The 27,647-nt window shown below is 44.3% G+C and overlaps 1 protein-coding gene across 12 annotated transcripts in view; it reads right to left on the bottom strand.

The window, feature by feature from the left end:
• Positions 1-27,647, bottom strand: part of GULP1 (GULP PTB domain containing engulfment adaptor 1) — a 2,063,281-nt gene that overhangs the window by 242,707 nt on the left and 1,792,927 nt on the right. For all 12 annotated transcript variants that reach the window (XM_069615617.1, XM_069615618.1, XM_069615616.1 and 9 more), the window contains one exon: positions 3,937-4,053. In XM_069615617.1, coding sequence (XP_069471718.1) covers positions 3,937-4,053 — 117 coding nt within the window. The remainder of the gene's footprint in view (positions 1-3,936; positions 4,054-27,647) is intronic.

Below are 27,647 nucleotides of genomic sequence, written 5' to 3'. Positions count from 1 at the left end.
ATAGACATAGACCCCTTTCGTTACAAAACCAAGACGGGAAGACACTCACAACGGTGATGGCACTCAAACTCCAGCCAATTGTAGCCAAGCTCCTACACTCAGATCAGACGGGATATATGCCACATAGGAATATAACTAGTAATCTGCGTAGATTGCATCATTTAATAGATTGCACCCAGGGAGGTATGCGACAGTTCATGGTGGCATCACTAGACACAGTCAAGGCGTTTGATTTGGTCAGATGGCCATGGTTACTAACTGTTTGTTGGAGTTTGGTATGGGATCAACATATATTAAATGGGTGAAACTGCTATGCAGCGAACCAGTGGCTACAGTGAAAACAGGCACGATAATTTCAGAACCATGGCATTTAAGTAAAGCTACGAGACAAGGGTGTCCGTGGTCTCTGATGCTATTTATTTTGGCACTGGAACCACTTGCAATTTACCTGCGGGACGAATACAAGGAGGCAGGTATAGCAACACCAGAAGGACAGCATTTAATATCGCTGTATGCAGATGATATGTTACTTTACCTGCAGCATCTGGAGACCAACTTGCAGTATATTCTGGATGTGATGGAATGCTACGCTGCTCTAGTGGGGATAACAATCAATCCGCAAAAGTCGATCCTGTTCCCATTAGGGCGATACGTCGGGAAACAGATACACAAACTACCAGTGCTGCCACTTAAATGGGAACACACGTTTCACTATCTCAGAGTGAACATTTATCATGACCCTCAGTTGGAGCACACACCTAACACAGTAAAGGCACTGCATGGAATTGAAAAGTCCATATCCTTTTGGACAAGGTTTTGGTCTGTGTGTGAAATTCAGGGTCAATTGACGTAATCCAGGAATGAACTGAGGCAGCCTTACTAACCAGAAATGTTGCTTGCTGGGAATCCAACTACCCAAACAATCAGGGACACTGCATGTGGGGGCTTAGAGTTCAGGTTCCTAATGGCCACAGAGATGCCCACATTGCCATGGAATAGCACTTGCAAGGACTCAGACTGTGAGGTCTTAGTATACAAATAACGAACTGTATAAATGTGCTTGTAAATTAAAAATGATTACAAGTTTTATTAAAAAAATCAATGCAGAGTTATTTCACTCTTTAAGGTAGGCTGTAAAAAAATATAAAAAAATACAATTAAAAAAAAATCTTGTTTAGTAAGTTCAATGGATCCCTTCAAATTCCAACCACGTGATTTAGCAACCTTCCTGTTGAACCTAGCACACCCATCCCATCCCATCCCATTGGATACCTCCAGGACCAATCACAAGATCACTATTACCGTCCATCTTGATGCAGTGGCCCACTGGCCCAGAGGTAAGTGCTCTAACAGGCATGTTCTTGGCCCCAATTCTCAGTTAATTGACTCACACGTGTCTGGATCCCAAATTAAGTTTAATTCCCTTCCTTCCCTTTATGTTTACTTCTCTGCCACCATTCAGGAGATGCGGGTTATTTTAACATATGCACCATGACACAGCATAATTTTAGGAACACCTTCCCACTGTGCCATACCTAAATGATAGGGGTGGCCCATAACAACCTGTCCCTCCTCACTCCTTCCCACTGGTCAGGCGCATAACAAAAGAGGAAGCAGATATAGAACACCCCATCCCGCTCCCCCTTTTTCCCCTCTTCAAGTACACTCTTATTTTCCCAAAAGCAAGGACCTGCATCTTTATGGGCTCACTAGTCGCCCCGTGGGCATTAACATGTCACTCCCCCATGGCCCTCACCCTGGACCTGGGTTATCCTTCTCCGCGCCACAGCCCTAGAATTACCGGTTGCACCGTTAGGCTCCCTGCTGCCTCACCCTTTAACGGTAATAATACATGGCTATAATTAAAGATTGCATACCATGCCCACAGACCATGCACCACTATGAAATACTTTTGTATCCCATGCCTATATCTCTCACCCATTCAATTAATGCTGTGGGATACCATTGCCCTGTGGGCAGCGCTCGTACTTACATCACCCTCAAATTCCTTTTGCAGGTTTATAGAACAAGACCCTATTGACAGAGCTCATAGAACATAATATATGTTTTGTAATTACCACACACGGTAAGACACAGGCATCACGGCTCCCTATCCGTAAACATCCGGCCTGGCATCAATCCCTCAATAATTAACTGCAACATGTTTTCATCTCCCTTCCCTTTTTTCCTTCCTTGGTGCTATGACACAATGTTAAAATAACATGTTTCATTGCAATGCATATGTAATCATCCATGCTATATGCCTACCTAACTGTAGCAACTCACAATCACTGTATTCATGTCACCTACAACAACCAATGTACACCTGGTTCACACCACTCTGTATACACACAACCTTGCACACCATGTCTGTAAATGTGCCTATTGAAATCTCACGAGCGATGCAACAATGGCTTATTCTCACCTAAACTATATACATTCACTGTCCAAAACACTGTACTGGTCACCTCCACTCGGGTGATTATTTTCCTAAACTGCATATGCATCACACCTTGTTCTGTCACTGCAGCCTTGAAAAAGACCCATGTTGGGTTTGGAACATGTGTCGCCTGAGTTTATTAATAAATCACCAACAAATATAAAGCAACAAGACTGCTCCAATTCTTATTACAATAATACAGAGTCATTACTTCAAATTCACCATATCCCTTGCCAAGATAGAAGAGAACTGTCTTGTAAGAAACCCCTCACCAGCAGCAGGTTCTACTTACTTTCATAAGGTCAACACAGTGATCTTCAAATTCTAGTGCTCCACCCACCCTGCAATTCATTAACTAGTTATACATTCCAAGTTAGTGATCAGCCAAAATAGTTTTTTATGTAAAGTCTATCCAAAATAGAACTGGCCACACTAGCACTTCATCCAATAAACCAGAAATGTGCCATCACATGTTACATAAAGTTTCAGTTGTAATTTTTGCCACCTTTAGGATGCTGTGTCCTATCCATACAGCTTTCTTACTGCCATTTCAACATTTCAAGCACAGAACTTGCAAAGTTGTTAGGCCATTCTTAGTAATGTATATGTCTCAAAGGGTCTCTCCACTCCTATAGAAATAAATAGGTTTACTTTTAAACAGATTGGATAACATATTGTCTAATTTCAGAATGTTCACACTGTGTAGTGTTATCTTTTTGATGTGTGTAGAGAATGTGAAATATTTGGTTACTATTGGAATTAATTACTACACTAATAGATTCGGTGTCCTTATACAAAGTACTTTTCTGTGGGTCTTTGTTAAATGGACTTAATCATAACCCCTATTCTGAAAGGTTTGACCGATTTTGTGACATTGCAAAGTAAATTGTGTGTCATCCGACACTATACATAGAACTTGTATGGATCCACCCATTTATTGTACTTCTTAGATTAAGCATTACAGGCCAATAGCAAAGTGCAAACAATACAGACATCAATGGAGAGACAAAGTACAAGGCTGCAATAATATATGGGATATGGCATAACAGCAGGCTACCATAACTCTGCCCTTTCTTGCAATATGAAAAAAGAACAAACCTTTCATACATCGTTTACAAGAGGCAGATTCTACAACGTCCGTTGTAGAGTGTGGTCCCGAGTAGTGTTGTGGTGACGTTTTGGCGAGAAAGAACTTGAGCAAACCCTGATGCATATTCACAGATAAAATAACATGTTATCATCTGGAACTGTAGGTGGGCAAGACACTAGATTATTGCTAACTTTCCTGATCACTTGACAGTCTTTGCTGTCAGCAATAGGAGCACTAACCTAGGGCGATGTGAACTGTGCTTTTGCAGAAAAGCACAAGAACTGGTGAAACATGGCTAACTGTCCATGCAACACATTATAAGCATGCGTCAGTAGCACAGGGAAGAGCAATGCAAGACCACATATTGGTAATGCAGGGACATTTAAAAGACCAGTGTACAACTTACTCTTTTCTGCAAGCCGGCTATCTGTTTCCTTGTTTCAACGTCTTTTCCACCAGACTCCAAAAACTTCCTGTAGGCCAAGTCAAATGCTTGCCCGATTGTTAAAGTGATCTCCTCTGCCTAATGAAAAAAGGCAGTCATTGAAAATCGAATCATGACATTATCAATCTTTCAATTTATTTAGTTACACAACTTAAATCGATAAATATTATCCAAACTGAACTCTTAATTTTATTAAAAGTCAATTGCATTCCTGCACATATTATCTCAGCTCCTACATGACTTCAAAAGTACGAAATGACAAAATAATGCCAACAGCTTGCCTTAACTATCGATGTGCAAAACCCCTCACGAGTTCTAATACAACATGTTAGTTCAGCCAAACATCCTCCAAAGATCAATGTGTTGAGTACCTTTAAATGGGGTACTAACACTATCCGTTGCAATCCTTAGAAGTGGTACGAATCCTGTATGAAGCACTATATAAAATGTGAAATGTGATAAGTGTACAATAAATGATAGTGCATATTCCACAAACACCTTCCAGCACTATGCATCCTGGGCCCGATTCATGGAATTATTTGCACGGAAAATAGGGTACTTGAGCACCAAACTGCATGCGTAATCCTGTTTGTCGATTCATGGAATCGAATGCGCAGGATATTCCTTGCACTTGCTTGGATTTTATGCATGCTCAGCATGGCTCTGTGAGCGGCTGAGTGCCTTGCACGAGACTTCACGCAGAACACGTGGGCAAAGCCTGCACAGAGGGCGGGATCGGGGGCAGAACTCGAAAAATTTGGAAAAACAAAGGGAAAGTGGGCATTTTCCATACCAGACCCACAAATGCGCATAACAAAATGTATTCATGGATGGGACTGTGCAACCTCTCGTGTGCGAAATGCCGATCCAAATCCATCAATCTCTCCGCCACACAAAGGCAGGCATAAGGACACTTGCGCATAGGATTCACAGCGCGGAGGTGAGTTTGCATGTCAGATTTAGGGGTGCATGCATGCAGACAGGGTTCTGATCTGAGTCAAGGGTGTGTATACACCACTGGGTGGGGTGCTGGGCCAGTTTACTGGAGTTCGCATGCAGATATTCTGAGTTTTACCCGATTTACGAAGTGTCATACGCAGGTTGTCGAGGTGCCAGCAACAGATATAGGGGACCCTGCGCAGGGGCCCCAAGATGCAGGGCCACTTGCAGGGGACCCCATGCACTGTTTGAAGGGTGCATGCATTCATGTCAGGGTGTTCTGGCTGTTTATGCTTTGCGTGGGGGCGTGCCACGGGTGTTCCTGTACGACTTGGGAAAGCGGTTACTTTGTGCTGTAAATTCCATGAACATGCAGGCCGCGCATTTTTTTTATTCTGCATGAAGCCTCGCACAGTGTTGCCCTCGGCACGCAGCAATTTCAGGACAAATGTGCCCTTTTCCATGAATCGGGCCCTAAGACATTTAGCAAACTATTGCAGTGCTTTGCATCAGATTACAAAATAAATCGAATGCTGTCAATGCCTACGTAAATTCAGCCGTGCAGAGAATAGCCTACCACGATGAGTGACAACTGCAGAAATCACTGCTTCTGAGTTGGAGCAGAAGACTGGGTGCATTGCCAGAAAAGAAGACTGGAGTGTTTTTCAATGGGATTGAACCATTAAAAATGCGTTTGCAAATCAGGCACTGTGTGTACTCATTCAAAGACAGCTGTACCAGGAGTTCTACAGAAAATGTATTTAAAACATTCACCCACGTTTTTGAAAAGTGATGGGACAGTTAATTTAAAATTACTGTTCTACAGTCATGATTAAAACAAAAAAATGTTTTAATTGTTGAGACTATGTAATGATAATATTAAGGCAAGCAAGAAATGCATTTGAAACAATTCCACTAACGCAATCACACTGAATGAAGGGTGCATATTCAAGTAATTGCGTCGTATAAAAGGACTTGAATGAAACATTGCCCAATCTAAAGTGAAAAATAAATACTCCCATTAGTAAAAAAAAATCACATAAAAACATACATTTTGTAAAATCGTGAAGCTTCAAGCTGTAGCATAAGTTTACACAATGCTCCCCCAATGATCCTTCCAGAGCGAATGTTAAATCCTCATTGCATACATGTAATTATTTTAAAAGGACGAGGTAATAAACTACTATTATAATCCTCCTTGATTACTCTGTTTCAGAGCATTAATAATTGGAAACAGCGTTTATTGGCTGCATAGTGACACAACGAAGGCATAGGAACACTCCAGTTCACAGGGAAAAAATCCTATCAGATTTTGTCCAGTTGTAGCATGCCCCTGTGTTATTCTTGAGGGGTATTTGTCCTAGTCTTTATTCAGTAATCAGAATCCAATCCCACTGAATGTAAACTATGCCGAGATACGGTCATTATGTATAAATAAGGCATACCCAACAGCTTACAGTCGATATCGGATAGTCTTCTAAGGTCTCATATTTCCATGTGTTTCAACATTTTTTGACTGTGTCTACTGGAGTATCTATTCTTGACCAAGTAGATACCCCTATAGAAACCAGTTCTGACTCTACGAAATAAAGCTAGAGCACCCTGCAATGTTAATTCGAATCTTAAATGTCATTGAGTATAATATTATTAGGATCTGGGGAGGTGTCCTTTACCTAAATTGGCCCCATATTCTAGAGGTCTGTGCCTCCGTTTGACGGCTAACAAAGTGGTTCCCGTTTCCCAGTGTACTAGCTCATTGTTGGTTTCAGGTGTGCCAAAGGAATTTATTCCCAACAATCTAGAAGCATGTTTGTTGATCTATTACCCAGAGTGCACTACAAGGCCCACTTGAGCACCTCTCAAGTTCACCGCACAAACACTCATCAACTGCATCTAGAACCGTGCTTTGTCAGGTCTAGATTTTGCCATCACAGAAAATGCATACACACTGCTAACTAACCACTGTTAAAACAAGCATCTCTACTACTACAATCATACACTATACCCATCATCCTGGTTGTTTTACCCATTGAATTGGTGTGTTATACTGTCTAATCCCTGTGGTGCTATACACCCTCCCTTATGCCCATTCTTCCTTTCCACAGACTAAGGTCTGCCAACACCCTGGCAGGGTCACAATGTGTCACCTTTTCTTACAATGCCAGACGCATAAGAGCCAAACAGTGGTGGACGCAATATAAACATTAAATAACATAAAATAACAGAGTATGATAGTATATGTTGTCATGAAACCTTTACACTTTTGTTAGTCAGCACAGTAGTAATCAAAGAGTGCCTAGGCTCAACTAGAAATGTGTGTTTGTGTGCTCCTTCCCCCACCCTCTGTACTATGGAAGAAAAAGGAGCAGAAGAATGAGAGGATAGGGAAGAGGGAAGAAGTACACAAACAAAAGGGAGGGAGGGAGGATGCAGCTGCGAGAATATTATTTTGTGACAGTGTGGGTTCATTTTGACATAACTATATATCTGTAACGCAGGAAAGAAGAGTTTGTCTTAAAGAGTTTGGTATCAACTGGACTTTGTTGTTTTGATATAGATTTGAAGAAAAGGAAATTTAGCACGCAATTTACTGCCTCATTCATGGAATTATCTGCACGTAAAATGCAGATTGGCGTGCCATTCTGGCCGAAAATCCCTGTTTGAGGTATGGGGATTTTCGGGCAGAATGGCCCACAAATGTGCATTTGACGTGCAAATAATTCCATGAATCAGGCACCTAGTGTTTAGATACATGAGACTCAAGATGTGCTAAGGAAACCATGGAAGTTTAGTGGTGAATTTGCCCAGGCATACATTTAAATATCACTGTAGCTACAGGTCCTGAACATAAGGTTGGACTGATAGATCTGGATGCTGGGTGTATCCTAAGCAAAAATAGACTGTGTACAAAAGTGAATATTGGTGGATAAGAAAGGACAGGCAGTAATTACCACTGTCCGACTAAATAAAATAATGGCAACCTGCAAAAATGAACCAGTTAAGTATGTCTACTGTATATATATATTCTGTGTTTATGTACTGCTATACTTTATGTTAATTCCAAAGATTGTATAAGAAGTCTAAATTGTAGAAGAGACTACGGGAATGTGTTTAGTATAGTTAGCCAATAGTCTCAATTCAAGTACCTGAGCAGGCATATTTATATTAGGGACTCTGCTCTAAACATCTGCCACTACAATACTTTTGAAATAGAAAGAGACACACCGAGGGCATTATAAGAAAATACTGAAGTGGCCAGCTCTTTTGAAACAAGGAATTTACAGATTTATTATACATGTCTTTGATTGTGGAAACGCTAATGGAACAGTTTACTTGTAGACAAAGACCCTGTTCAAATTATAAAACTAAGTGCACTAAATGTGGGCTTTATATTTGAAATCCAGGGGAAATCCATAGTCTTGTATTTCTAGGGTTATCCAAAGGTTAAAATGTTCAGTGTCTGTTGGATCAGAAAGTGCAGTGCTATAGGTTGATGTTTGAAACAAGCCCTTACCTCCTAACCTTGCCGAACAATAATTACTCATGAAGAATGCATCTGTTTCATTAAAGCAACCAATTAGAAGGGTATTTTGTTTTAAAGACAGCTGATGGTTCTGTTGATGCCATTGGCTGGAAACCTCTAATTCAAGCTATATTTTACAGTAAAATGTACGCAAAATGATGCAATTAAAAGTGGCCATGGGAAATAGATATTTGGCTATAACTTTGGAACTGATGAATTAATGGATGTGTCTATTTGGATGTCTTTGGATTCAGAATAATTCTTGAGAAACTGCATGTACAATGTGTACTAGCATCACATGTCAATACAGAGAATTAAAAGGAAAATAATATTTACTTCCAATTATTTTGATTTCACATTCTTGAAGGAGGGGCAACCTCATGGCTAACCTATCCCCTTGTGGCACAGAACATTCCTTGGGTCAATCCTAGGAAGAGGGAGAGTTTTGGGAAACAGAAAAATGAAGATAGCCTGTTTGAAAAGAGCAAAGAAGACTGGGGATCCAACTGGAAGCAGCTGATGGTAATTTTCCTTAAGAAAGTCTTTTTTTAGATGGGATTTAAGAACATAACATAGCAGGTGTATTTGTAGAGTGCACATTCACCCTGAGAGGGGCATCTTGACGTTATTGACAGATAACAGATGTATATTGTTACCCAACTTAATGGTACCGATAATGGTAATTTAATTCAGAGGCCTCTTGCAGGATTGATTACATGAGAAGGATTTTGGGAGCAGGAGGACAGAGTGAAAGGAAGATTCTATCTGGCGGTAATGGCAGAAGTCTGATGATGACAATACCTGACCTGAGGCTTTGAAAGACACATTCAACAGTCAGGACAATAACCCCAGAGCATCTAGGCAACTGTCCCAAGAATTAATGAAATCACAGCAGCAGGGAAAGGTATGATGGGGGAATCATGTTTACAGCTAAGTCACTGAAGGGAGGACACAGCCTGTAAATTCAACTTTTCCATGGCATATTTAAAGTAGATATCCTAGAATGTACAATTGCACTGTTCGCATTTGGCTATGTAAGAAACACATTATTAATCAATTCCCTGGCTTTTAAAAGGAGCACATTGCATCAGGGTTTGCGATTGTGATGTACAACGTACCTCACAGATTACCAGTAATGGATCCATTTCATGACTTATAAAAACCGTGGTATACATTAAAAAAAAACATCCTCAATGAAGTTGTCCACTCCTTAAAGTCTTATAGGAAAGGAGGTTGGTTTCTCCGCTTTATTCACCAAAAAATTATGTCAATTCAAATAATCAACATCATTTTCCAAATAACATTGCTCAGAAATGGAAGGATGTTGCCTCCCATTTCAATGTTATAATATAATGCTTGTGTGACACAATAATACATCCAACCATTTTTGCTCTTAAAACTAAAGGCTTCTACCTGGCAGTAATTTCCATATATTTCAACAGGAAAACCGGAGTGATTTCAAAAAGTATTTTCTATGGTGCTGATGTGAAAACTGTTTATTCAAATCAACATATACATGCAACAAAACCTGTCATTTTTAATAAAAAATATTTAGACTTTAATGTGTAAGATATCAGGAAAGTATCTAATTCTAATTCAACAAAATAGTTTGCTTGTACAATTTGATAAGCTCACACTACAAGAATCTCCCCCACATTGAAAATATGCATTATGTGTTTTTGAAAACAGAGAATTAAGTATTTCGTTTTGAGTATTTGCCCTGTTTTCTAAAGTAATGGTGAGATGCTGCGCCAACCTTCCCCCAACCGGTGAACCATGGGACATGGCCTCATGCTGAAGCAGCTGCGGTGTTGCCTGAGGGCAAAGAGGGCAAAGAGGCAACAGCCCGAGCGGCCTTGGCACCTCGAGTACCTTGTTTTCCACCTCTGGCACTCCTACGGTGGCCCCTTTGACTGGCAGCTCCTCTTGCTTTACCAAAGGATGAGTAATAACGAAAGGAGCCTCCCCTCCATTGCTGTCCCCTAGGACGAAAAGGTGGAGGTTGTCGAACTGCAGCGGCCAACAACTTTGCTGCAGCTTTTGAGGTCTGCAACCTCTCAAGGCTCTCGTCAGCCTTGCTGCCAAAAATATGTTCCCCGTCAAAGGGCAAGGGCACATCAGGAGCAAACCCTGACTTCCGCAACCACTCAAACCGGCGTATCACGGTGCTCGCCGCCATGGACCAGCTGACGCCATCTGCCATGTCCAAACCTGACTGAACGGCCTCACACATAGCATCCTTGCCATCCTGAACCATGGCAAGGAAACCATCCCGTTCACCCCCTTCGGGAATATGTTCAGCCGCCAAGGAAACACAGTTCCACAGAGTGTGCGTGAAACGAGACAAGGCACAAATCGAGTTGGCCGCCTGAAGCGCCATACCCCCTGCATAAAATACTTTTTTCGGCCAGCCGTCAAAAAGCTTATCGTCTCTGTCAGGAGGGATGGTAGGGTACGACGCCTGCTTTGCCGGGGCCTTAGCTGCCTGCACCACCAAACTCTCCGAGTAGGGTGCTTGGACAAGTAGCAGGGGTCACTACTGGCTGGGCGGTATTTTCACGGCAAATACTTGCTCACTGCCGGGAGATTCTCCGGAGCAGTCCAAGCCGCCGCCACCCTCCTCTGTAGAGCCATATGAAACGGCAGTACCGGGTCAGTTGGTGGACCAATGCCGAGGATATCCATAAGGTCATCCTGAACAAACTGCCCTAGGGGAGCAGACCATCCTAAGTACTCAGTGACCCGTGAGATAAGGCGCCGGTACGAAGAATCGGCATGAGTGCCAGGCTCAGTCCGACAAAAACTCCACCTCCGGAGAGGTGTCCAGCCCACTAGCATCATGCAGGGACTGCCTCAGGTCCTCAAACTGCCTATGGCCCGAGAGAATCTCGTCAGGCACCGTGACAGGCACCATGCCATCATCAGAGCCCTCATCCACCTCCAACATGAATTCCTGATGGTGATAAGAAGGCACAGAACTAGAACCAAACCCATGCTTGACCTTGGCCAGAGCCTTTCTAGGCGGTTCCCCCGAGCCACAGGGTACCCCCGTCGACACAGCCCCGAAAGGCGTCGAGTGAATCGGTGCTGGCGTTGAGAGAATCGGCGTCGACGACAGACACGGCGGTGACAGCATTGACGGCGTTGAAACAAGCCTCGAAGGCGGAGCCCCGAGCGTGTCCCTCGACATCCTGGGTGCCAATGGCGTCGATGACTTCCTCGGAGGCGGAGCCTCGAGAGAGTCTGTCGACGACCTCGGCGCCACAGGCGTCAATGTCTTCCTCAAAGACTTCACAGGTTCACGCTGTCTCGAGCGCGTCGAGGACCGGGACCTGGACCAGGCATGCCGAGAATGATTCCCCTTGTCTGAGCGGGACCTTTCCCGCGAATTGTGACGACCACCGGAGCCCGAAGGCGTGCGAGCGGCGTCTCTCGGCTGATCACGACCGACCCCACTCAGAGGCGCGGACGGACCAGTGCCCTGCGATTCGAGAATCGCCAACATTTTCTTCCCGAAGGAAGCCCATTCCTCCAGTGTCGCATGCTTGGTGGGGTAAGCGTCCGCGGTAAAGACACACCACAGTAGTTAAAAATAAACCACTGCCACCAGCCATTAATCGAGGAAAGGGTAACATAAAAATGTTACATGAGAAGCTAGACAAAGGGGGTTACTAGGTAACCCCTCCAGCATCCTATTGTAAGATAGTGTGTGCTGGGTCTAGAAATGTAAAGTGTAAAGTAAAGTCAATTTCACTTTACTATTCATGGAAACAGTAGTTATCCAAGAGAAAGGTGTTTTAAGTAAGCCTTGGGGAAATCTGTAAGACTTTCCTGTAGCACTACACTGAAGGTGCTGTGTGCTACAGTGTAAAAGGATGCCTACGGAGTTTGTCAGACTCCAAAAAGCAAAAGAAACACACAGTTCAAATCACATTAAAATACATGAGAGAATGGGGAAAAGGGTCTCATTCTCTCCAGGTAAAAATGAAAAAGTCGTAGAGTCCAGCAAAAGAGCTGGGGGTCTCTAAGATAGAGAGGAATTAGCACATTTCTGAGAATGCTCTGTAACAGAGGGCATGCCTGAATGGATGTGGTTTCATAGTTAGCTAAAGGGGCTATTTTCATGTGTAATGTTTCAATGTCAAAAGTGATTGCAGTTCCGAAATTACACGTTTTATTTTGCTAAGCAAAACTACTGCCAAGTACTGTAATTCAAGGTCGGGTTGTTGAGCTGACTATAGTTCATTCTGTTATTGAGTTGTGTCTTTTGAAATTTTTTATTTATTTTGCCTTGCTTCTCCACATTCGCACTGACAAATGTGTACCATGTATTTCGAGGGGATTGGGTCCGCCGACGTATTCCATATCTATGACAGTAATCACCACAGCTGTGCTGCTTCGGAAAATCTTCGGCGTCTGCGTCCTCCGTCGATGACGTCGATACGCCGCCCTCGAGGACCTCCTCCGATGGCCGATGTTACTGGATGTTATAAGTAGGACGCACGACGCCCGTAGCCTCAGTTCCGTTTTTTCCGCGAACGTGTTCTCTTCGGGAATCTCGGCGCGCCTCGACTCTTTGGAGTTCTGTTGCTTTCTTGGTTCTTCATTTTGTCTTTGGCGGGATACATGAGTGAAGCCCGCCTCTGGCTCCAGGGTGTCTGGTGGGGGCAGGAAGTGAGGAAGGTGCCTGAAACTCCCTGTGGTTAGTCTCCTAGGAGACAGGAATGCACTTTCTAGTTGATTGGCCAGCTGGCTGTCCGGCAAGGACAACAACCCTGCTGGGTGATTGACAGCCAGGCTGGAATGAATGGGAGAAACCTGCATAAAAGGTAAGGCTTTTTGGCATGGACCGCAAAGTTGACCATTGGATGAAGGAATCCGAAGAAGAACTTGAAGAGGACACCTTCTGCAATCCTGGACCGTTGGTTTGCCCGGTGAATCCCTGCTGCTGTGCTGAAACTCCAAAATCGACAGAGAAGCCCCTGAAAGGATGACTTTTCCCTTTGAGTTGGTGGGACCAATCAACTCCAAAGTAAGCCACCTGGACATCCGTCTCGAAGCTGGTTGAAATTTCACAGAGTTGCTGCTGGAACCGAAATACTAGTGAGAGGAACACCAGTTTCTGTGCGTTGCTTTTAAGGTAGCCAAGAGCTCCAGGAAGAGCCTCCGGACTCTCAAGAAGCAGGACTGACCGAGCCGTAGCCACCTCAACAGAGTGCTGGAACCCAGATGCGAGGAAAGCCTGTCTCAACATCCAGGAACCGCGGTGGTGCTGTTTGCAGTAGATGCGAGGAGATGAAACACCAAATTCACTTGTGGGAAGATAGCCGGTTCCTGTTCTTAACGATCCCAATGCAGTGCAGGAGTCCCCAGAAGTCCTCCCTCTTGTCCCCATGACTGAGGCACATGAACACCAGCATCTGCAGAGCTGCACAGGAACAGAGCTCATCTGCTGCTTTTCTTCTAACTAAAGGTACTGTAATGTCTAAGAGAACTTACCTCTTGTTGTAGATTTGTTTCTACTCTTCACAAGCCTAACAGCTTGTGGCCCTACATTGATTCTTCTTCTTCACTAAAGACATCTAAAACAATGATATGATATGATAGGTTATTTATAACGTGCTCAATACCCAGAGGTTTCTAAGCGTGGAAACGGGGATCAAACCTGTGTTTCTCTGTGTCATCTTGCCTCCAAGGTGAGCACGTTGCACCTGAGCTATCCTCCCAAGACTACATAGACATTTGCCTATTGACATTGACCTAGCCTGTTTCCACTGAAAGACTCTTCTCTCCTCTGACACTGGGGAGGGTTGAAAAGTATTTGTCTGCTTAAGAATAACTGTTATCCCTTGTTTGTTCTGAGTAACCTTTTCTTTGCCACATCTCAGTGCTATTCTAAATGCTAACAGTAACATATCAATGTCTACAGTGTCCTAACAATTGATGTCCCATGAGGGTGTAGGAAGTGTCTGTGTGGCATCCGAAATGGGTGCTTGCTGATTTAGAATCTAACAGTGTGTATTTTGAAGGTATTTGTGTGTTACTATAATATTGCTCCCTTCTAAAGAAGGCTTAAATAAATGACCGGTAAATAATAAATAAATAAATAATTGTTTTTATCAAGAAACCTTGAGTTTAAGTGTTTGTTTGAATACTTGTCACTGTGAATCTTTGTGTAACCACTCTACTGCTCACATTGACCCCTCTTGAGATAAGCCTGGCTGCTCCACTGCGCTACCAACCTGTGTAGTTCAGACTTATACCAAAGGTTGGGTCCTATTGCCAGAATGCTGAGATTGTTATATTACTCCCTAAGAGCACTACCCCAAATCTGTACCTAACACCCTCACTTATTGACTGGTTATATTCACCTTGAACTCTGGCGAGATACTTGCTCTGCTATCTCTAGGACACCCCTCTGTGTTGGTTTGGCAGCAACAGAAGTGTCGCGGCCTCCGCACACTCCAGCAGCCCCGAGAAGGCCACAAACTGTATGCCAGGATAACTGATTCCCCAGTCTACTGTCCATCTCCTGCCATCGCCCAGGAAGCTTCTGAATCTCTGCTCTGCCAGTCTGACCCACACACCCTGTCTCTCTTCCTTTTAAAATCTATCCCTGTCACTCAACAGAACCTGCCCCTTTTTCTGAACATGCCCACATCATCCGTGCTGCCTCAGTACTTTCCCCCGCAACACGATAGTTTTGCAAACATATCTGCAACAATTGCTTTGTGCGCATACAATGGTGCTTTTCAACATTGCATATTTCAGCCTCGCAGTTTGTGTCCTGCTGAATGAAATCACAAAGCCAGTAAAATAAATGTGACAGGTCTCTCTATTTTAGAGAAGCACTTCATTTTCAGTTCATCTCATCTGAATCCAAACAAAAAATAATATCTTCAGATTAAAGCAGCTTCTTTCTGGTGTCCGGTATTCAACCAGGGAAGTTTTTCTGCAAACAAATCAATCACAAGAAATGTATATATAATGTTATTTGAATGTACAATAAATAAGAATCAGATTTGATGGGAAGCAGCGAGCTTCTTATAATGGTAGGAGTTTGAGGGACATTTGGACCAGGTTTTGGAGGGGAGTAAATGGCACAGTCACCAGGGACAATACATAAGTGGACATAGAGATTAAGGACAACCAAATCTGGATATGTTTAAGTACAGGTAGGTGGTACGGCCAGCTGTGCTTGGGATGTGACCATGATGCGTGAAGTGCTAGAGTGGAGGCAGAGGAAGTGATCGACAGAGGCAGGTTAGAGGCGAGAGAAACATGTTAGCTAGCAGGCAGATGAGAGGTAGGTTAAGATATATTCCATTAATAGAAGTCATTATAATCCATTGTAGCAGATCAGAGGAAAATACATCTTGTTACTGGGATTCCTTGATTCTTAGATTTCTGTGCCCAGGTAATACTGCACCAAATGTAGAGTTGACCTCATGGGAAATCATTGCTGTAATTATATAACTTGTTGAATTGTCCTCCTTGAAAAATATCGGAAGATGCTCCAATACATACCTGTGCAAATGGTTTTTTAATGTGCTTCTTATAAATCTAATTAATAGCAGTAAAATATTTGAACAGGATAATAGCCCTCCCATAGAGATGTTATAATCACGCTAGAAATCCACAACATGATGATAATTAAAACCACAGTAGGCCTACATCCTGAAACATGTCTTATGCAACTATACCATATATGGGTAGCAAGCATGGACAAAAGAGAAGCATATGAGCAAGGTTCAACTGAGATGCTGATGAAAAAAGGCAATGCATAAAGTAAAACCATTTACCAATGTTGGGTGTGTTACCAATCCCAGAATGTTGTCACTGCTTTCATGGGGGAAGCAAATTCCCATGAGGTCATGAAGGAGAGAACGCTACCCAATACTGCCCCTGGGTGTGGTACTCAGTAAAACCCCTATGGGACAAGGGACAACACCCTGGGAGATATGTGATTTAATTCCCATAAACCCCTACCTCCCTCACCCTTTTTTCCTGTACAAGACATGACAACCCCACACACTTCTATGTGTGTCTGTATAGTAGACACTGTCCCTTACCCAAGAAATACTGAGACGAGGAAGAGTATTGAGTACAGGGACCACTATACCATTGGGACCAACAAGAGCAACAACCACCAAGTGAGGAGTGAAGAACTCACAAATGGGACGAGGAAGTGGCATGGATCCATGTAGCAGGTTCTGCAGGACCAAGGTGCATGGACTAGATGCTTTAGAACGGTCAATACTATTCATGTCATAAAAAGGGAAGAAGGACTGGAAAAAGAGAGAGGCCCTCCCAGGAGGAAGCAGGAGATTTGAATCTCAGCAGCAGTGGAGGAGACGGGACGCTGACATTACTGGTATACGCTTTCTGAAAAAGCTCTGTCACATACGAGCAACCATGTGAAGCAGAAGCCTGAGCTCTCATCCAGACGAGAAGTCAGAAGCTTGTGGAGAAGCTGAGACATGCAGCCCGGAGGCCGGGTGTCAACGCAGAGCCACTGCAACCATGGGAAGCAGCAAAGGGAAGCTTTGAAAACACAAACCACCTGCGAAAAACAGAAAATCTCTAGTAAGCTCTCCAGAGAGGGGATGGTTGGTGGGACAGCTAAGGGAAGTGGGGATCACAAAAGCGAGTCTGGTGCCTACACCCACAAACCTAATCAAGACCTCCAACCAATCCTCATAGTCACAGTACCTGGCAGGATAGTATACCAGGTTGGCTGTGACCAACAAAGTAGAAGCAGCACTAGCAAAGCAAGAAAACCACAATTAAAGGAAAGGTGAGTCTGGGATTCACACCCATATGAGGAGAGAGCTAAAGCAATCTTCATAGTCACAGTACTTGGCAGGATAGTATACTAGGTTAACTGTGACCAACAAAGCAGTAGTAGAAGTAAAGCAAGATCACAACTAAAGAAACACCTATGTATAGACGCATTATACATAACCAGCAAAGAAGTAGTAGGCAAGCAAGAGAAAACAAAACAATCTGAAAATACAGAAAAGGTGCAGCCTGTGACTCACTCACATATGAAGATTGAGCTGAAGCATTCTTCATATCCACAGTACCTGGCAGGAAACTGTACCAGGTTGGCTGTGAAACCAAGGGGAAGTAATTTGTATAGACATTATCAAGGATACTTTTGCAACACTAAAAGAGGGAAACAAAACTCATTGGACATTCGGAGGGGACATCAACCTGGGAGTAAGGTTGTCTTTCCATTTAAAGTTAATTTATTGCTCCACTTTGGAATTTTGTTTTGTGATTTGGAAAACAACTTTGAGACCAAAGAAGATCCCCTTGTCACATCAGATTAAGTTCTTAGTGTGAGTGTTGGAAATAGGATTGTTGACACGACGGTGGATGTATTTCTTTGGACTATCCTGTCAGACTCCTTAGAATGTAATTTCGAGACAGGGACACCCTCTTAGTATTCGGGTCAGAAGGTATTTCTCCAAACCTCATTTGTTTAATAAAAGTCTCTGCCAACAATCATGACACCTGTGTGTCAATCTCCTCCTTCCACACCCTTAAAGGTGAAAACCGAAGATGGAGTCAGCAGCTACATTGTGATATGTGTCTGCAAGAAGGGCAACCAGAGCTGAAAGGCATCAGGGGCAAAAGCATCTCAAATGAACCATATTCTCTTACCATTTATGTGACCCACTGAAACTTGAGAGGCCACTGTCATGCCTGTGGTGAATCAGATCCCCAGTACAACATCCTCCACCCTTAGTATTCTACATATGCAGCCCATTCCCCTGAGCAGCCCTTCAATCATCAAACTTTACAACCACTCTCTAACATGATACATCGTTTGCGCCCACCAACCCTGTGCATAATGAGGAGCATGTAGAGGTCACCTCAGAGAGATGCTTCAAGCGTCGATCATGGTAGGAAGAGAAGGGGAAAGCACTGTATCCAGTATACACCAATGTATGTACCTTTTATACCTCATCCCAACCCCGCATTGAGTTTTATGGTTGTCACACTCATACCCCTTTGGCCATCAAGCCAAAAGCCTACATTGTATTCTTTGGAAATACCCTACATTAAACGGTGTCCTGCTCACCACACACAACCCTACCCAGAATTCACTCTGCAATAATAAATGTGAAATCCTCAACCTTCGTGCTTGCTCCTCTATCCTCTCCAACAGCAACTACATTAAACTCCAATTGCTGAGGCTCAGTGTATCCAGGTATCCCCTCCCAAGAAGCTTGCAAAACCCAGATGTGCTTCATCCTCGCTAAAGAACCCCACTGCTCCCCTTTGCAAACAATGGACAAAATGCAAACAGTAGAAAACAAATCCTTCTCATCCTTCCCTGCTGAAATCTAGGGAAATAACTTGTGCTCTCACCCAGAGCAAGAGGAAGAAACAGAACTCTCTGTAATGTCAAACCATCAGCCTGCCATCCCACCCCTAAGCTGAGTGAACATTCCACTAGCATCCCTGTTGCAAGTGGTATGTATGTCACTATCCCACTGCTTCCAGGCACCCACAGTACATACCTCTGCTTTACCTTATGCTGGTGGAATCACCCTAGTACGAACCCACCAGCACAGCAAATATCCTGCTGGGTCACTGAGCACAGGAATGGAATGCTTGACAGTGTAAGGAGACCAGACTCTCTCCCAACTCATCCTGTTCCCCTTCCTCATTCCACCAGCCAATCAGTCAACCCCTCCCACCAACACTACTCTGGGAAGCAAATTGGGAAACATCCCAACAGATCAACCCTCAAAAAGGAGATGATATATGCACAGTTGTATGAGCAAATACCCCAAAACCAAAATGCAATTAGTTTGCAATTGACTTCAGATGGATCACCTGCTGCCTAGTTTGCAGGATAGTCACAGATATTCCAGGTTTCTGCACTCATCTCTGAGTCGGGGAGGAAGAGAACAACAACTCTAGAAATCAAGAGTGCAATCAGGCCTTTGCAGCATTGTTGCTACACGAGCAGTTATTGAAAGAGGTCTGTGAAGAACATGTTACTAAAACACTGATTACCCTCCTGGAAAATGAAAAATGTCCTCTCACTGGGCCTTGCAAATACTTGACATCATTTATACTGGCTGAACAACTAAATTTGGAGATCCTTCTCAAACAAGTTATTTGTTATAGATGGTCAGACTCAGAAATGTGGTTTAAGGGTTTTTTGAAAGATGTTAAAATTACAATATCTTTATTTTCCTCTGGTTAGAGTGCAGGCAAGGTAGACTAATTGGCTTCAGTCTCTCATATCCTGTGGGCTTTCGACCAACCTAACACAGGTGTCCCTAACACCCAGAATTCACAGATGTCTATCGGTAACACCTAGTATCTAATGCTTGCAACCAGGGAGGGCCTAAATACAAACAACCTTATCTATATGACTCCTGCCATGGTTCTTCTCAGGGGTCTCTAACCTAACCCAGGTTTGATGAAAAGGAATGACAATCTTCTGGGCCGTTCTGTCATACATGCACTCCCTCTCTTCCATTTCCATGATCTCACTACTTCTCTCTCCTCCTTCTGCTATTCTCACCCCCTCCTTGCTCCGATAATCTCACCCCTCGTTCTATCATTTCTTTTCAGCTCCCTTGCATAAACAAGCATATGCTGCCCTATTCACACTCCAGGGATATAGTTCCCTGCTCACCATCCCTGTGATATTGTGCCCTATTCAGCCAGCTATAATCCCTTAACACACTCTTCTTCAGCCTATCTACTGCAGTTGCCTTCATCCCACCATCCTACTTCACTCTGGCCTCACCGCTACTTCCACTACCACCTTGCATTCTCTCCACCCCCTATTACCATATATTTTCTCTAACTTACACTTTTTCTCTAATTCCCCCTAAACTTTCTCTATCTTCACTTCCCTTTTGCACCCACCTTTTACACACACGGCCCACTCCTAACACTACACAACACACAAATGGTTCCACTCTTCACCCCTGCAACCCACACTCTCCCTTCACACACTTCCCTTTTATACTGTGTGTCTCCTGCCTTTAACACCGCTCCGTTAGCTCCAGTGCTCACTTGACTCTAATGGACAATCTGTTGCTGCCTCTTCCCCGGGTTTTCTTTGCATTCTTTTATGATCTCTGTTTGCTGTGGGTCTGTAATTTTATTTTTTGGTGATTGCTGTCCTGTGCTATTGAGTTTGGTTTCAAATTCGGTTCCGGGAAGATTTCAGTGTGTCTTCAGTTTCCCTGATATTTTCTCACTTCCAGTTAATTATCTGTTGCTCAACCATTCACCTGGGGTAGTAGGCCAGGTGTTTGGTCTTCCATCTCTGTTTGACAGGAAAAATTCAAGTTCCTGTCTGTTTTTGATTCCTTTCCTCAGACTCTGTCTCCGGCAGTTCCTGGCAACCCATAGATGGACTCTGGGAGTTGTAGTCCTGGAAGAGAAAAAAGAGAACACTGGCCAGAAAACTGGTTTGGTGGTATTGTGAAACAGAGGGTGGTACCATTATAAACCTGCAGGACACGTCATGGGGTTTCAGGATCTGCAACCCCCCAACCTCTTCACCTAATGTCTGTGAGAGTTGTCCTTCAGGTAGGGCTGCCCTAAACCTGACAGAATCATGACCCTGCACCTGTCCCATCCCTCCACCATTTCTCTAAAGCCCCCTCCTTTTTTGCCACCTGTATAACTTGGTCAGGATGTTGTTGAGACTTTTCCTTTACCCAAACTTCTCCACTCCTGACTGATTGGTGGAACTGGAAATAGAGGTATATTTGGGCTAGTGATAGAAGCTAGATCCCCCAGTCCCACAGGAAAAACAGCAGGTTGCTTGGTTCACTGGAGTCCTATGACTTTGTTTTTCTGGCATAAGAACTCCATCCACTTCCGAAAACCAGGAATCCTACTTCCTAAAACCAGTTCCTTTTGGAGATTTATGATTTCAATGACTCGAGTGTTCCAGACAGTGTCCCCTCCACCTTGCACTTGTATCGGGACCCTCACTATGATGTAAGTCAACCAATTGCTGTGGATACAGCAAGTAGATATGTTGTTCTTGGGCAGGAGCAAGGCAAGGAGAGGAGAGTTTGTCCGGCTGTATGGTGTTATTGGTGGTGCCCCAGTTTAATAAGCCAAGAGAGTTTTTCTATGGATAGGAAGTGGAACCCTGCAGGTTTCTTCATGCAGGTAAACCCATCCATATAGATGGTTCTGGTTGGAGCATCCCTTCGAAGTCCTTCTCTTATTTCTGCCCTTTGGTATTGGTTTTACTAAAGGGGCAAAATCTGGCTCCTAGTACTTGGGAAAAGGGCATACATTTTAAATGGGCCCTCTCAACCCACAGACAAAGCACAACATTTTCTCTGCCTTGTCTTCACTGCCCTCTGTGAAAACATATCATCGTCTTCATCTGGACATTGCTGCAGGGTGACAGCCCTATGTTGTGCTATGGCCTGCAGGAAGGTTCCATCCTCCTCCTCTGAGAGATGTTCCTGCTGTCAGGAGAGGGGTTGGTTTTCTATCGATGTGTTTCCCCTCAAGTGGTTTCTCTCTGAAGTTAATGGTACCTTCAGGGACTTTGATGTAACTTCTGATTGCTCAGTCTATGCAATTTGTTGGGTAGTTGTTCTTGGGGTTGTTCTTCCCACTGAACCACTGCATCCTCATTCCTGTAAAGGTCCCAGAGTTCATCGGATGCATCCATGGGTTGGTAACCTCTGGATCCTGATCTGGGTGATCTATTTCTAGGAGGGGCCAGGGTAGCTATTTCCAACCAGGTATGACTGATAAATCATGTGGGACTAGGTGTGAGCTGTTCTCTTCTCCATTTTCTAGCTGATTTCAGGTTCTCTATGTAGAGGGAGGGCTTGCTGGGTCTGACATTGGTCCTCAGACTCATCCGTGCTACTGCAGCATCTCGCAGTCTCTGCCCCTTCCTCAACTCCCCAGCTCCCTCGTGGTCAACACTGCACCAAGCCCTCTGTGGGATTCTCTAGGCCCTCTTGAGTGGGCTTCCACTTGCTAAGAAGATATTGCAACCTCAGTGAGAAGTCTGGATTCTCAGGGAAGGCAGAAATCATCATCATGTATTCATCCACTCTCTGGGTTGTGCTTGTTGCTCCACAAAGTGTCTCAACAACATTGCCCCACTCCGGAGATGGATGTGGGTGGAGGAGCGCTAGGACTGGTGATCTTGGTAATTAGCCACTGTAATTAACTGGTAAGTTTGTACCTTTGAGTTGCTCTGGGTTGGGGTAAAATCCCCAAAACTGTTTGTCAGTAGGTCAAACCATAAGTAGGTCTCAACCAGGATTCTCTCCTTTGTGCGACCCAGTAGTTGTGGGCACTACAAACATCATAAGTAGTTTCACATGAAGATCTTTGCATTGTGGGCATTCCTGGTCGGTCAGGGCCTGAAAAATCAGACACTGGATACGCTTTTCTCAGATAAGGGTCTGCTGATGTTAACGTCTAGGACTGTATTTTTCTCCTGTGTCCCACTCTTCTCAATTCTGTGTGTGACCTATAGGGCCTAAAAAATGGAAAGGTGGTTCAAGGGTTTTCATTATCAAGATGTTAAAATCACAGTTCAGATGTTTTTTTACTCTGATCAAGGTTCTGGCAGGGTAGACTAGTGTGCTTCCATCTCTTGCCTCCTGCAGACTTCCCACCACGAAAACTAAGGCATCCTTAACCCCCGGATTTCCCAGCTAGTGATTTGTGACACCTACTATCTAAAGCTAGCTACTGGTGAGGGCCTAAAGGCAAAACAATAATCTATCTGGCTCCCACTTGGGTTCTTCTAAGGGATCCCTAACACTGCCCACGGTTTCTCAATAGGAATGACAATTTTCTGGTGACTGTACATGTCACAAATCTAGGCGGAGAGTACAGGGCAGAGGCTATCTCTCACTGTATGTAAGTAGATTAAGAAAGATTCTGTAGACAATGCTAGAATATAACAGATTAAAGGTACATACCAAGCTGTTAGTTGAAACAGGTATTCACAGGAACTGCAGGAGCAGGCTGTAAACAAAGAGACAGAGAAAAGGCAAAGACAAGCAAGTACGCTGGGCAACTTGGATTGATCAGAAATAAGGTGTACTGTAATATGATAAGGGGTCTCCAGGGATTAAGTAAAGCCCTTGGGATAGGCACCAGCAGATTACTCTTAACAACAGTCATACAGCAAAGTCATGACTTAGGCATGCCGAGGAAACTGTTGTACTCAGTAGAAGGGTGAAAGACCATATACTGAGGCAGGTACAATTTGAACGGACTAGGTGAAGGCAACAGAAGTCTTCCCTTATCTGATCTGAACGGAGACCAACCCAGGGTCAAACTGTAAAACGGATTCAAGTGGAGACACCACAGTGGACCAATATGTATACAAGTAGAAAGCAGTGTTGAAAGAAATAACCAGGTACAAGACAGGATAGGATATCAGAAGTTGGAACAGGCAGGAAGCAAGGCAAGGATCCCAGAGGAACAGGGCAGAAGGCAGCGGAGTGCGGCAAAGCTCTCAGACGGGAGCCCAGAGGAACAGGGCGGAAGGTAGTGGAGTGCGGCAGAGCCATCAGGCGGGAGCCCAGAGGAGCACGGCGGAAGGCAACGTAGTGCAGCAGCGCCGTCAGGTGAGAGCCTACAGGAGCAGGGCAGAAGGTATAGGTGGGAGCCCAAAGGAGCAGGGCGGAAGGCAGCTGAGTGCGGCAGAGCCGTCAGGTGGGAGCCCAGAGGAGCAGGGCAGAAGGCAGCAGAGTTTGGCAGAGCCACCAGGTGGGAGCCCAGAGGAGAAGGGCGGAAGGCAGCGAAGTGCGGCAGAGCCGCCAGGTGGGAGCCCAGAGGAGCAGGGCGGAAGACAGCAGAGTGTGGCAGAGCTGCCAGGTGGGAGCCCAGAGGAGCAGGGCGGAAGACAGTGGAGTGCAGCAGAACCATCAGGTGGGAGCCCAGAGCAGCAAGGCGGAAGGCAGCAGAGTGTGGCAGAGCCACCAGTTGGGAGCCCAGAGGATTAGGGCAGAAGGCTGCAGCAGACTGGAGAGGGAGCTGCAAGCATCAACAGCAACAGGAATCAAAAGGCCAAAAGAGAATTTCCAGGAAAGGTCAAAAACTGGTAACAGGAGCACCAGCACAAACTCCCAGAGAAAGCAGTTGACTGACAACTGCTTCTGTTCAAAGTGAGCTTATAAAGGCCCTCCCAGCCAGCAGGCCAGCAGGGTAGAGCTGATTGCAGACTCTGGCAGCTGTGTTCAATTAAGCCCAGCCCTGGCTTCAGTAGCCTGCAGCAGTAGCAGCAGTGGTTTCTAATAAAGTGCTCTCCAGCTCTCTGCAGCCTAGCCTGCAGTAGCTTGGAACAGGTGAATGCAATCAGGCCCTCTGCAGCTCTTAGTAGCTTGCTGCAAATAAATGTATTTAGTATGCCTCCTCCAGCCCTCTGCCTTTTGGACAGCATACATGTCCCAGAATGCATCTGCTGGTTTAACCAAAAAGCTGGAATGGAACATGCAATTAGATTAGTCCAAAACTGCAGTGGTAAAACAAGGAAATAAAGCATAGAAGCATGTAGTGGTGCTGGTTGGATGGCGAGTAGGATCGTGACAGTACAAGACACCCTGAGCCATGCTCAAACACATGCAATTCCTCTCTCTCATTTCCCTGATCTCACTACTTCTCCCTCCTTACTCCCCTTTGCTACTCACACACCCTTCGTCTATGCCCTCATCTCATCCACATTCCCTACTCAGGATATTGTGTATTCTCACCCTCTCAGGCATATGGTGCCCTGCAAACCCTCCAGGGATATGGTGCCCTGCTCAACCTCCTCTATTACTCTTAAAACACTCTCTTTGCCTTTCTCCTGCAATTACCTTCACCACCTCCTCCTTCACTCTTCCCTCACCACTACTCCTCATCGTTACTCCTCCATTACTGCCTTGCACTCTCTCCACCCACTCTTGTCATACACTCTCTCTCACTTTCTAATTCTCCATACACTTGCTCTCCCCATCTCTCTAGCTTTACTCTCCTTTCACACTCCCCTTGTATCCCCCTCCGCAAAGTACCATACAAACAACTGGTGTCACTCTGTGTCTCCTGCCTTTAACCTCCCTCTCCCCACATTAGCTCCATCTATCACCTCACTCTAATGGCCAATCTGTTGCTGCCTTTTATCCTGGGGCTAGGTCACGGAGGTGACAAGCTTTAAAAAACACACTAAGCTACTACCCTTTTTTTCAGAATGTTTTTAACAGTCTGTGATGGTCTCACTGCTTGCTGTGGGTCTGGATATTAATGTTTCTTGTGATTTCATCCTGTACTGGTAAACTTGGTTTTAAATTCAGTTTGGGAGAATGTCAGTGTATCTTCTGTTCCAAAGCAGTCTCTTCTTACTCCATGTTCTATTTTTGCTGCCCACCATCCATCTGGAGTCAACCTGGGGTTGGTAGGTCAGGTATTTGTTGTTTCTTATATGTTCAAAACGATGAATTGAAGTCCATTCCCAGTCTTTTCTTGCATCCATTACTCATGAAAGGGTTTCTTGGTGGTGCCCAGGTGCACTCTTGGATATGTAGTCCTAAAAGAGAAAAGAGAATAGGACCAGAAAACTGGTTTGAAGGTATCATGTGACAGAGGGTGGTGCCATTATCAACATGCATGACACTTGGGGGTGGTACAGGTCCTGGGACCACCAACTCCTTTTCCCCACTTCTGGGACAGGTTCTTTGCCACCAGAGCAGGTTCATGCCTGCGACCCTGTCACACATGATAGGTGACAAAGCAAGGGTAACACGAATGGAAAGAAGCATGTATCTCCAAAAGCCCACACAAAGCTCCAGCCAGCTCCCATATCCATGCCCTTCCACGTCACAAGCAAATAGAGTCACATAAAAAAGTGTTCTACACTGTCTTTTGTCTTTGTGATGTGTGCATATCTGAAACATGCAGCAGGGGCCCCCACTTTGAAAGCTCAAATGTTTCTCACATCTGATATAACATAAAGAAGCAAGTCAATGGCAAACAATGGTCAAGCGGTTTCTAAACTGAAGGTCCGTTCCGAATCCTGGCCCCACCACTCTGATCCCAATGAGTGATCTGTGAGTACTGTTTTTTTCACAGAATACCAAGACATGAGAATTCAACAGTGCACACGTATGGGTGTTTATGCTTATGAACAAAAGGGCAATTTTAAATAAATAACAGACTGAGACTAAAATACAACCACCGCGTCTGTTTTTCATATGTCTCCATACTTCCCTGAACACAGGTCTTGGGCTCTCTTCTGCTTGGTTTTCTAACCAGAATCCTGTTTCATACTTCAAGCTTGTGGGTGGATTCTGTACATGGGGATGTGACTGATGGGTCTTCCAGCAAGAATAAGAGCCCCAGAATTATAGGGGACTGCCCCAAAATTCTGAACTGGGTTCTCAATTAGCCCCTTCTAAACTTCCTCCCTCCCAGGGTTCTGGTTTTCAAACCACCTACCCCAATCTATCTCTCTCTTCCCATGTGTTTGGCTGATGTACCCCCACCCACCCTATGTGTTCCTCTTTATACATTTGGACCCACCAGCTCCTCTTCTTCACTACTGAGTTGCTACCGCTCTTTCGAAGTGCTTTTTTTCCACCTTTTCCTTAAAAATATTCCACTCCTTTTTCACACCCTTCTCTACCTCCTCCCCTTCTAGTAGTTTCATGTTCCTATATTTCTGCCATCTTCAGTTCCTACCACCGCTTTCGTATTTCATATAAGTTCCCCTTGACTTACATCTATCACTACCCTGTTCTGCTTCACCTTCCGTATGTCCCTACATACCTCCAGCTCGTTCCACAACTCTTTTAACTCTTCAAGTATTTTCAACATAATATTAAAGTGTAAATATATTACATCTTGCTGCTACTATTTTTTGGGAAGGAGCTATTATCTCACCAAATCTGATTTTTTCAAATCCAAATTACCAGGAACACCAGTGCCGATTAATCTTCAACATGTTTAGAATGTCCACGTGCATGGCTGACAGAATGTTGCTTCTCTCTCTGATTATTGCCCATTGTGCAATGCATAGGTGCAGTGATGACGCTGGCATCATGACACAAGAGATGTGTCATTGACAGTCTGCTAAGTGTTGGCCGTTTTTATACTCTAATAAAGTCAAAGATTGTCATCTATGTTCCTCAAGACATAGCAGCACCATTCCCTCGGCTATCGTTTTCAGTTTTAAGATGTATTCTTTTTG

The sequence above is a fragment of the Ambystoma mexicanum genome, chromosome 9, assembly GCF_040938575.1.
Source record: "Ambystoma mexicanum isolate Mex_15411 chromosome 9, UKY_AmexF1_1, whole genome shotgun sequence".
Taxonomy (NCBI): domain Eukaryota; kingdom Metazoa; phylum Chordata; class Amphibia; order Caudata; family Ambystomatidae; genus Ambystoma; species Ambystoma mexicanum.
Note: the sequence above shows the minus strand (reverse complement) of the source record. Positions and strands in the feature narration are given on the sequence as shown.